General features: G+C 50.0%; 2 protein-coding genes across 7 annotated transcripts; both read right to left on the bottom strand.

The window, feature by feature from the left end:
- Window positions 1–249: 249 nt before the first annotated feature.
- LOC131258427 (hamartin) lies at window positions 250–6,728 on the bottom strand. Of its 4 annotated transcripts, none has more exons than XM_058259744.1 (6): window positions 6,178–6,728; window positions 5,652–6,113; window positions 1,943–5,479; window positions 1,713–1,870; window positions 1,520–1,634; window positions 250–1,443 (listed from the first exon to the last, which is right to left on the bottom strand). In XM_058259744.1, exons 2-6 carry the CDS (start codon window positions 5,743–5,745, stop codon window positions 1,196–1,198), a joined length of 4,152 nt encoding a protein of 1,383 aa, XP_058115727.1. In that variant the 5' UTR covers window positions 5,746–6,113; window positions 6,178–6,728; the 3' UTR covers window positions 250–1,195. The 4 variants fall into 4 exon arrangements, with proteins under 4 accessions (XP_058115727.1, XP_058115726.1, XP_058115725.1 ...); XM_058259743.1 differs by having other exon boundaries at window positions 5,652–6,116; window positions 6,236–6,728; XM_058259742.1 differs by having other exon boundaries at window positions 6,236–6,728.
- Window positions 6,729–7,172: 444 nt separating this feature from the next.
- Window positions 7,173–11,142, bottom strand: LOC131266212 (zinc finger protein 668-like). Of its 3 annotated transcripts, XM_058268823.1 has the most exons (4): window positions 11,061–11,141; window positions 10,915–10,995; window positions 10,702–10,850; window positions 7,173–10,628 (listed from the first exon to the last, which is right to left on the bottom strand). In XM_058268823.1, the coding sequence occupies exons 3-4, from the start codon at window positions 10,752–10,754 to the stop codon at window positions 7,487–7,489; spliced, it is 3,195 nt and encodes a 1,064-aa protein (XP_058124806.1). In that variant the 5' UTR covers window positions 10,755–10,850; window positions 10,915–10,995; window positions 11,061–11,141; the 3' UTR covers window positions 7,173–7,486. The 3 variants fall into 3 exon arrangements, with proteins under 3 accessions (XP_058124806.1, XP_058124723.1, XP_058124643.1); XM_058268740.1 differs by having other exon boundaries at window positions 10,959–11,142; XM_058268660.1 differs by having other exon boundaries at window positions 10,977–11,142.
- Window positions 11,143–11,189: the final 47 nt, after the last annotated feature.

Raw genomic sequence — 11,189 nt, 5'->3', positions numbered from 1 at the left:
TCCCGAGAGACGTGCCAGCATGATCCATGCCGAGGGTAGGCAAGTTGTTTACAGTTTATGCTTTTGCCGTAAGCAATTTGTGCAACGGATTTGAGCCTTTCTGTGGATGGGTGATTTGGGTTTGAAGATTCATAAACAAGCAACGGCACGTAACGTTGACTCATCGATGCTTACAAAGCAAAAACCGTAATATCAATGAACGATTCGGATGCATGGACATCTAGGACATTTCATCTTATTATTGTTCAATTTGTTTATTATCCTTCCTATCGCCCCTGACTGTCCAAAATCTTCCGGTAGGACAACTTACCTTTCCCTAGCGCTAGCATTGCATCGTCAGCCCTCGGAGCTCTTGGGAGCTCCGGGGCCGGGTGCATCTGCTCTTTGTATTTCATCATTCGCTGCACTAACTGTTCGAGAATTCAAATTACAATCCAGTCTCATGTTGACTCATGCGCATGCACAACGTGTTAAATTTGTTGAATTACCTTTTTTTTTTATATCCCCCTCCAATCCGCATGACATGTTATCGCCAAAGATGTGTACGTGTTTATTGTGTTTTATTGTTAGTGGGTGTTTATCTGTGTGTGTGTGTGTGTGTGTGTTTATTTTTTGGGGGAGAATTTCGGTGTGCCTAACTGTAATATACATATTTATATTTCTATATATATAATTTTCCTGAACATTTTTGCGTTCGGAATTCTTTTTCTCATATCAATTCCATTCTCGAGTTTCTTGTTCGATCTCGTTCGTTTCACTTTGGCGTTTTCAAACTATAACTTCATTGTCGCAGCTCGCGGTTGACGCGTGTTATGGCGTGATTTAGCTAATGATGGGGATTAGAGCTAGAGGCCTAGACTAAGACGGGCGCAGCCATCGGAGTCGTTGGTTCCGTTGGTCTATCCGTTCACGGCCTAACCGGAGAACAAGATCAAGCTCAGACCAAGTTGTGCTTCGTCGCCCAAAAAACTTGATTGTGAGTTCTGTGTGGTGCAAAAAGAAGTTAAGCACTTTTCTCCCTGAACACAGATCGAACTAAACTGGATAGTGGATGAAAAAAGAAACAACAATCGAATCGGTCCGAGCGGTCCCAGTGGAACTAACACTGAAGCGCAAGAAAGTACCTCTCATCTACAACAAAAAGAAACAAAACACGAAACAGTTAAGAGACAACGCACGTAAGATCCGCATGACGTTATGGATCCGGCAAGAGGCCACCACCACCACCGGTGGTCGGGGTGGGCAGGTTCGAGTCTAGCTCGGCGCCACTGATGCCACTGTTCATCATGCTTGGCGGCATCGGATTGCCGCCGCCCAGCTGAGCCCCGAGACCGGCCGAATTTTGCGCGACCAGAGCCGAAAGGTTCCGTATTTCCGACAGGCCTTCACTGGAGGCTAGCGATATCGACAGCGGGGACGTGTGGTCCAGGGAGCCGACTGCATCTACAACATGAGAAGAATGACAACATGATGATATCGAGGAAAAAGTGGACGTTTGTAGCCATTTCATTAAACTCACCGGTTCTGTCGGAATCGGGCGACTTGGCCACACAGCTGTTCACCCGCAGCTCCTCGATGGTGTCCTCCATGCGAATAATAATAGCCTTTTGTGCTTCGTACTTGCTCTCCAGTGCCTGCATGGTGAACGTTAGAACAAGGGAAAGTGGTATCAATTTCAATTGAATGCTGCTTCCTAGACAATTTAAAATTACTTTAAACTTCTCCTGGTATTCCTCCTTGACGGCTTTCAGCGTACGCTTCTGGAGTGTAACGGTTTCCTCGCGCTTGATCAGCTGCTGCTCCAGTTCCGCCTGTCGCTCTTTCGCCGTGTCCAGTTGAGCCGATTTCTGCTGCAGCGCAAACTTGAGCTCTGTTGAATGGAAAGCAAGAAACATGTGTAAGCATTTCGGCTCGCGCAACAGTTCACCACTCAACGCGTTACCTTTCCACTCTTCGTGGTAGTTCGCTTTCATGAGCGCTATTTCAGCCTCACGTGCTCGAAGGCGATCCAGTTCGGTCATTTTCTCCTTACACCGCAACTGCACCTCACCCAGCATGATCAGCTCCGACTGGAGGCGGGTCAGTTCCTCGCGATATTGCTGACCCAGGTCCGCCTTACCCAGCGCCTGCCGAAGCTCGTTGCGCAGATCGAACAGCTCGCCCTGAGCCTGCTCGAGCTGTATCTGTACCTCCCGTCGCTGCGCCGTCTCGTCCTTCATGGCCACCTGAAGCGCTTCGATCTTAAGCATCAACTCCTTGCCACGCTCTTGCTCACCGTAGAGCGCCTCCTTCCAGCGCACGCACTCCCTGGACGCCTCCTGTAGCTCTGCGTTCGTCTTCCGCCGCACCAGGCTCAGTTCCGCATTGAGCGATGCGATTTCGCGCGTCAGTCGTGCCACCTGGTCCTTCAGTGCGTCGTTGTTCTGCTCGAGGGCGCGTATCTTGCGGCTCTTGCCCAGCAGCCGCCGGTTCCGTTCGGCATGGATTTCCCGCCGATGGCGCTCGTACTGTAGCTGCAGCAATAGCAGGCGTATGTGGTCCTGGTAGTACGACTCGGGCAGTGCACTCCGACTACCGGCGCACTCGGCCAGGGCGGCCCGGTTTTTGGCGCACATCTCGACGTACTGATCGAGTACCATGATCTGATCGATGCGCCCGGACACAAAGTGGTGCACCTGCCGGTCGATCGCTGCCTTCGATACGCTATTTTTAAAGCGCAGTTCCTCCTGCAGAATGCCGTAGAATATCTGCTCGTACGGTTGTGGCCAGCTGATGATCGTTTGCGACGCGGTCGAGATCTTCGAGGATGATGTTGTGGCCGGAGCACCACCGGATGTACCACCACCACCAGTCCCGAGCGACCCGTCACGCTCGGGTCGTGGATGCGTTATACCATGATACTGGGGACGCGTGGCGTTACAATGAGATGCAGGTGCGGCAACGACAACGTTCGTTAGGTTGTTTCTCAACTGCTGGAAAAGTTCCTGATTGCGCGCGAGCTGCTCCTGCTTGCGGTGAAAGTGGGTCGCCGCCGAGATCGCTTCCTCCTCCGAAGGGCTGCTGTCCGCATTACTGCCAACACCTTCCGATGACGATCCGCTACCAACAATACCTCCACCACCACCACCACCGCCGGCACCATTCGTATCGCTCAGCACTTGTGATAGTATCTGGTGACGTTCGCTTGGACGTTTGGCCAGCGAACCGAGCAACAGTTTCGGGTCCACCTTGAGCGCAAAGTGCTTGAGATCTGGCAGCGAATGACGACGGGGGTGAAGGCCGCCGCCATGCTGCACACCCAACGGATGCTGCCCGTGGTGATGATGGTGATGGTGCTGATGATGCAGATGAATGTGATGATGACACTGACTGTGGGTGTAGTACAGGTGCGGCTGTGTTGGTTGCTGCTGCTGTTGCTCGAGCTGCTGTAGGTTTTGGTAAAGCTGCAAAGGCTCGGGAAGCTGAGCACTGAAGTTCACGCGCCCGGTTGGTTCTCTAGAGGGAATCGACCCACCACCACCACCGTACACTCCCAGTAACTGGGAGGCCATTGACGACCCGTTCCGGATGAAATTACCGCTCGTGTCCGCCGGTGAGGTGCCCGTACTGTAGTACGGATCGGACGAGTCCACCAGGCAGTGGCTGTGCAGCCGGCGGCGCGTGTAATTGATGACCGATTGGGAATTCTTAAAGTGCAGCCCACCGGCCGAACAGGGTGAACCCTCCACCTGGTCCGGATCTTCGTCGGCGTACAGGTCTCGCAGCTTAACTGCCGTCGTATCGACCGGAAGCGACTGCGAGTGCGGCATCGACTGCAAGTGCGGGCTGTTGATGTCGTTTACTTCCTGGTCCTCCCGGCTGATGATCGGCTGATGATGGTCGGGTGCTCCGCCGGAGCGCCCAGCGTTAGCGACAATCGGCACCATCGGTGACTCGTTTCGGCTTGCGTTAGGAGAAGTGGTTATCAGCGGCGTTGTTGTTACTGAAACCGGAAGGTTCGACGCAAATGAGGATTGATGCAACTGATCGATCGGTAGCGGACTGGAGGGTACGCTACTGCTCGTGGTTGTAGTGGTGGTCGTGGTGCTGTTGGCGGTGGACATCGTTGAGGTCGTCCCAGTGGACGCTTCGGATAGCTGCAACTGTGACTGACGTTGGCTAACGACACGCAGCAACCGTTTCGAAGTGACCACCGGAGGCGTATCGTCGTAAGGAAAGTGCGTCTGACCGGCATCTTTCTTTATCGGAGAAGCCGGCTGGTGTGCCGTCCAGATTGCACGACCCGTGATCGGTTTGACCGTGTTCGGAAGGACCCGGGTTGGGGCCGAGCCAGTGGAGGCAGGTGTAGTCGATTGTTTGATGTCTTTTAACGGGGTCGTTTCGGGTGTTGCCTCGACCGCCGCCTCTGGAGGTGACGCACCATCAGCGGCCGCGGGTTGCGGGGTCGGGTGAGCCGGAATCGAGAAGCTAGGCGTAGGGATGGGAGTGTGCGGAGGCGGTACCGTACTCGTACTGGTCGGTGGTGGCGTTGGTTGCATGTTCGGCGAAAGAAAAGCGTTCTGCGTAGCGATCGTGCTCAGCTGCTGATCGAGCGAGCAGGTGTTGAAATAGTTCACGTTCGCTTTCCATTGAAACTCGAATGTATCACTTCCCTCACCGCTCCCGGCCGTATACTCGATCGGTTTGATTGGAGTCATGTAGCAAGGACATTCGTTGCCGCTGGCGTTCATTCCCGTACCCAACCCAAGTAGCTGCGACTGCGGCCCTTCCAGTGCTTGCGATTCGAGGTACTCGAGCGACATACGCGCACACTCGTTGACCACATCGTGTGGTTCCATGTTTTTCCACCGCTGCTGGCTCGTCTCGCTGTCCCGATCGGACAGGACCAGCCTCGGGTGAATCTTGACGGTATCGAGCAACGGTTTGATCGTGTGCTGAAATACCGCCTGCCGTCCGCCCGGAGACGCGTACTCCTGCTTGAGAAAGGCCACAAAATTGCACGGATACATCCCATACAGCCGGGTGAACAACTCGTACAGCCCGAACTGCAGATGGATCAGCTGATACTCGGGCAGGTGCGACTCGTTCTGGTTCCAGGTGGCAAGATAGTTGAACACATCAAACAGGTCCTGCACGAAGCTTCCCATCACAAGCGGAATCACCGGCAACAGATCGATGATGCACAGCACGGCGTTAATCAGCGAACTGATGTCCTTCTCTATCTTGGATAATTTCAGCACGTCCTTCACGAGCTGATGCGAGCCAACCTTGTAAAGCCAGAGTGGTCGCTTTTGGATAATGTGCCCGAACAGCGTCAGGCCAAGCGTTTTCGATGAACCGCTACGTATCCACTCGGAGAGCTTGTCGAAGATGTGCTTATCGTGCGGATGCTGTACCTTTACCAGGATGTCCACGATGCGCACCGAAGATGTTTGACCAAAGTACTCCATCATGTTATACGCCAGCCAGGATTCCTTAGCTGGAATTAAAATGAGGGACAACATTATTCAGGTTTGCAAAATGGGGTAAGATTTGCGATAAGAAGCGTTGATTTGTTTGTCGAATTGTAGAGAAGGTAATCATCGCAACAAGAACAAGAGGTAATCATCGCAATAATCATTCGGGTGTGTTGTTTTGTTTTTCTTACTTACTTGAGGCAAAAATCTCCTGAAACTTTCGTTTCACTTCATCGACCCGCTCCATGTTGTTTGACTCGAGGTCATCGAACAGTTTAGCCACGTCCATCCTTGCAAATTGGGTTGTTTTCCGTACCGACCGACGTCGTCGTCAATCAGTGTTCGTCCAAACTCGTTCTCGTTTTGCAGAGGACTGCAATTTGATTGACGATTCTCGGGGATATTCCGGTCCGGTATTGTTTTTGACCACCACAACCGTGTCCGCCAACGCGAGAGTTTCTCCCGGTGCGCCGGTAGGTCGGCAACAACAATCCGGCTTGATTAGTCAGCTGAAAATGTGTGTTCGCTTTTACAACACTATCGTATGCGTCGTCTTCGTTGTCGTCGATGTGTCGCTGTTGTCGATGATGATAATGGTCACTTGGATTGGGCAACTGTTGCCGTATTATCATACTTTATTAACACGACCGACAGCTTCTGCTTGAAAAACAAAGGAAAAAAAGATCAACCATCACGTAGTAGATCGCGCGACATCAGTTACCAGGAACCAGCATTGCATGGCAAATTGTCGGTCGATATGAACCAAAAACGAGCACTACCTTTCGGAACTGAACAGAGCGGCCATCAGGCGGTCGAACGATTTTACTGCTCCTGTTGTTTTTTTTCTTTTCTTCTATTCTCTGCCTCGTTTCCAAAGTACTTTCTGTAATCTTCGCTAGTCCCGACGTAGACCCGGGATGACAGTATTGTAATGCACACAAATGAGTAATCTATTAGCAAGAGTTCACCTCCGTGCACTGCCGGGCTCTCGACGCAGGGACTACGCGATTTCAATCCGTATCAAAACGACAGCTTTTCGGCGATTCTATTTCTTTTCCATGCTCAGAATGTTTTCACTTTTCCTACTGCACCATCAATTCATTTCGGGTTCCAAATGCCAAATTAACAATACACTTTTGACATTTCACTCATCGACAAAGTGTCATTGCGGTTAACTTTGGTAACGTTGGCCACAAAATATAATGCACCGTGGCCATAACCTTCGCTAGGGCACTATTTGCGGAGTCCTACGCCAAATCGATCATATTTAGAGACACATGGTAAACAAAGATCGTCGACGATAAAATATTCGCAGGCTGAAGTTGACAACTGTTTACATTTTGGCAACTTTATTTTGCACCGGGAATAATTTATGCGGTATCTGACAGTACTAGCTGTCAGATCTACCCGGCAAATTTGTTTGTGGAATGGATTTAAATTCAAGGAATTACATGTAGGATGGTACATCCTGTTACAATAACCGGACACAGAAGTGGAGAAACACGCAATGCATTTAGTAGGGAATCGTTAAGAGATAAAAAGCTACAAAACTATTTGTTATAACTAGTCTTTCCAACTGTGTACTGCGGATGGCTTCGAATTCTCAAGGTGATACTTTCCATTAATGTGTGGTTTTGCTGTTTTTAATAACGGCAACCATGGTGTGAAGGTAAGAAATTAAGAATTTGTAAAAGTATATTTTAGTATCAATTGAAAATATGGGTTTATTTCAGTTCGTCTTACATCTTACAAATAATTTAGTTTGGAATGATCTACTTTATGGTTGAAAATGATTAATTCGTTTCGAATAGATTAGCAATGTAATTCTATATCATGTCCGTAATACTTTTTTCACGAAATCAATCGATTACTGCTTAAGCTGCAAATAGTGATGTGAGAAGCGAGGTATCCTAACCTAAAATACTTCGATATTTTATACAGCAAGAACATTACAATATCAGGGTTTAAAGATTCCAATAAGTGTTTCAAATCACTTTTTGAAGAGTCCACTAGCAACGTAATGCTTTTCTCTAATCTAAATCTGGTTCTACTTTAATTGGTTTTCCGCCGTCCATTTCCTGATCCGCCAAGTCCAGAAGTGTGCTTGGATCGAGATACATTAAGTCATCCTCTTGCTCCACTGGAGCCAGGTTCGCTCGGTCTGCATGCACCGACAGCTGATGGTAGTTCACATCTCGAGGACGCATGAAAACACGCGGACAATAGGCACACTTGTACTGTGCGGCCGCGTGGCCAATCGAATCATCCGAGTGGTACCGTATCTTATGCGTGGCCAAGTCACGATACCGATCGTACATTGCGTCACACTCACCGCAAGGAAAGCGCAACTGCTGCTGGTGTATGCGCAGATGAGAGTTCAGGTTTGGTTTGTGCAAAAACGCCTTCGGACAGAAGCTACACCGATGGATCAACTTTCGACCCCATTTTTTTCGTCGCCGTCGAATGCACTGCTCGCAGTGGTGGCACTGCACCTTCGGATGCTGCTCCATGTGCTCGTTCCAGTCTTCCCGCTTCTTGAAGATACCGGCGCAGATGGCACAGTGGCAGAGTTTCATCGGCTTAATATCTTCTTCCCCTTCCGCCGCCGGATGGGCGCGGTTAATGTGGCGCTTGCACGTGCGATACTTTTCGTACAACTCTCCGCACACCTTGCAGAGATAATCTTTTTTGATTTTCTTACTATGGCCCAACGTCGGTGACACATCGATGTCGTTCTCGAGTGCCTTGGCCTGATCACGCGCGTGCACCATCAGATGATGGCAGGATCGATCCTGCTTGCGAAGGAAAATCCGCGGACAATAGTCGCAACTATACCGTGCGGCAATCATCGGTCCATTTTCACCGTGGTACCGTGTCTTGTGGTCTACCAGCAGTCCATAGCGCATAAACTGCACGCCACATTCGTCACACTGATGGGGCAGTGCACCGCTATGGTACAGCGAATGCTTACGCAGGGCGGTTCGGGATTTGAACATTTTCGTACAAAGACCACACGGATGGAGCGTGATGCCTATTTTGGTGCGCTTTCGGTTCACATCACCCGAATCGTCCTGTGGGAAGGATGAATTAGTTGATTCATCGATAATGTCAGGTTCCACGGATGGAGGTGCGGTGTCCGGCTGGTCAAACTGCATATTTTCGTACCTTTCGATTTGCCATTGATAGTCAACCAGAACATGCAGGGGTATCGGTCGAATCTTGACCACTAGTTTTTGCAGCGATTCTATGCTTTCTGCCTCCTCAGGGCTAATGCTTTGCAGGTCGAAATCATTCGAGGTGCACGACGCTTCCTGTATGACGCTGCAGCTACTCTCGTCCACCTCCATTACGCTGTTGTCGTTGAGCGCGAGTTCGCTGTTAGTGTCGGTATCCTCCGGCAGGACGTCCCCCTTCTTTATGTGGGCAATCTTCTCGTGCACCTTTTTGTAACGCTCCATCACGAACATTCGCGGACAGAAGCGACACTTGAACGTGCCATTATACTTTTCCGCTTCGTTCGGATGCTTGCGGGATCGATGTGTGCGCAGGTACCCTTCGCGGCAGAATATTGCCGGACACAGCTCGCAAGGGTACCGACGCGTGCCTAGATGTGATGTTATGTGTTCGTTCATGGACCATTTCCGCGTGAACGTTTTTGGGCAGTATGGGCAACGAAATTCCTTCTCTCCCTGCTCCTGCTCGCCAGTCGGCGATCCCGATTGAAGCTGTTCCATCATCTGTTCACCTCCGAAGGGATGCTGATCATCCAGATGCTCCGCGTACATATCTTCCGTGTCGAAGTTCATGGCGCACGAGTAGCAATAGAACAGTGGATTATCGGGTTCCATGCCGCCCGACGGTAATCCCGAACGATGGGGATCATTTGCGTACGGTTCTTCCTCTTTGATTTCCATCATCGGTTCGTGAACGTTCGGTGGCAGTAGCTCTGGGTCGGTGAGTCCCTCGGTGTCGGCCGGTGGGCAGTCATCCATAAGCTCTGGCTGACCACCGCCTTCCGTTTCGTTCAGGGCAGACACTATGTTCGCATGCATCTGCTTGATGTGACTTGATCGATCACACTCTCTCAAAAACGATCTTGTGCAGTATAGACAGCTTATAATACTTTCATTTCCCGCCTCGCCACAGATAGCATTGGGGCCATGGTAGCGCTTTTTGTGAACGGCAAGATACTGCATGCTGTAAAATCGACAGTTGCAAATATCGCACGCATGCGGCAGCTGGCCACTGTGGTTAAGTAGATGCATTCGTAAGGAATACCGATACTTGAACGTTCTCGAACACTGCGGGCAGCAGAAGGGAGGTTTCTTTGGGCCCGAGTTCTCTGCGGCAATAATTTTGTAGTGTTCTTTTTTCTCGTGCGCTCGCCGGCTCCGGGTTGAAACGAAGTTTCGCGGGCAGTATCGACACCGGACCACCCCCTCTTTGACCGCGTTGTGTTTACGCAGATGCTGTATGTAGTACATCCTGCGTGTGAATTTTCGCGGGCAATATTCACAGCTAATCGATCCATCTTTCAGTTTGCCTCCGGTAGGCGGCGACCCACCGTCAGTGGATGCGTTCGTTTCGGGTTTCACAATCGGAATCCAAAGTTTCTCCTGCTTTATCGGTCTGTTGAGTACCGTTTTCTTAATTCCACCACTAGCACCGTCCGCTTTGGCGGCCTGCAACAAATCTCGGTGTTTCCACATGTGCTGATCGAAATACATTTTCCGGGTGAAACTTCGTGGACAGAAGGGGCACGGATGCACCGTTGCGTCCCCTGTTGGGAGTGGTTTTTTCTTAAATTTTTTACCCTTCCTGAATATAACACCGGGTAATTTAATACTTTGTTTTTCTTCACTCGGAGGTGGAACTGTCGCTTCGGTGGTAGTCGGTGACTCCGTATCCTTGACATGTCCCTGCAACCTACGCACCAGAGTGTCGTACTTGAGGCAGCGTTTCCGAAAGCATTGAAATTCCTCCATCGTCAGCGAACACATCCAACAGATGCCGCTGGGATAATAGTCTTCTTTTGTCAGCTTGATGCCAATACATTCGAACAGGCGTTCGTACATCTCACTAGCCGGCTTGCTTTGATTCGCCGGAAAGAGCGGCTCGACGTCGGTTTCAGAAAAACAAAACCGACAGTACGACTCGGGGTTTTGATTTGGGCTAAAATCACACGGAAACATTGTTACACCAACCGGGGGCGATAGGTAATCAAGAACTAGTTTCATATACATACACATCCACTGGATCATCATCGACCTCCGGCTCTGGTTCGGGCTCCGAATCCATATCGACTTCGGTGAAAACTTGAATATGGGATGGTTTAACTTGTTATCCACAGTAGTTTACAACTGATATAAACGGACAGGATTTTGATGAATAACGCTAAAATGGTTAAATATTATGTATCAGGCGGAGTTTCAAAAACGACAGCTTTCCTTCACAGTACGTAATGGGAGATGTGTCCTTCACTTCTTGATGCAGAATGTTTACCGGCCTTCAAATGAATACCTTTACTGCGGTGAAACTCCTGGGCAAGAGGTAAACTTTAAACTTAGTAGGTAGCGTATAATTTAATCAGACAACTGTTAATACATTTTGCCAGAACTTTCACTATTGTGGCGAAGGATCCTTCTGCCATCGCGCCTTCCTCCCGCAGCAAGAGGAGCTTGTTTTATTTTCTCGTTTTGCTTTATCGCTGTCATGCAGCATCCCTGCTGTACT

Source organism: Anopheles coustani, chromosome 3 (assembly GCF_943734705.1).
Source record: "Anopheles coustani chromosome 3, idAnoCousDA_361_x.2, whole genome shotgun sequence".
NCBI lineage: Eukaryota > Metazoa > Arthropoda > Insecta > Diptera > Culicidae > Anopheles > Anopheles coustani.
Note: the sequence above shows the minus strand (reverse complement) of the source record. Positions and strands in the feature narration are given on the sequence as shown.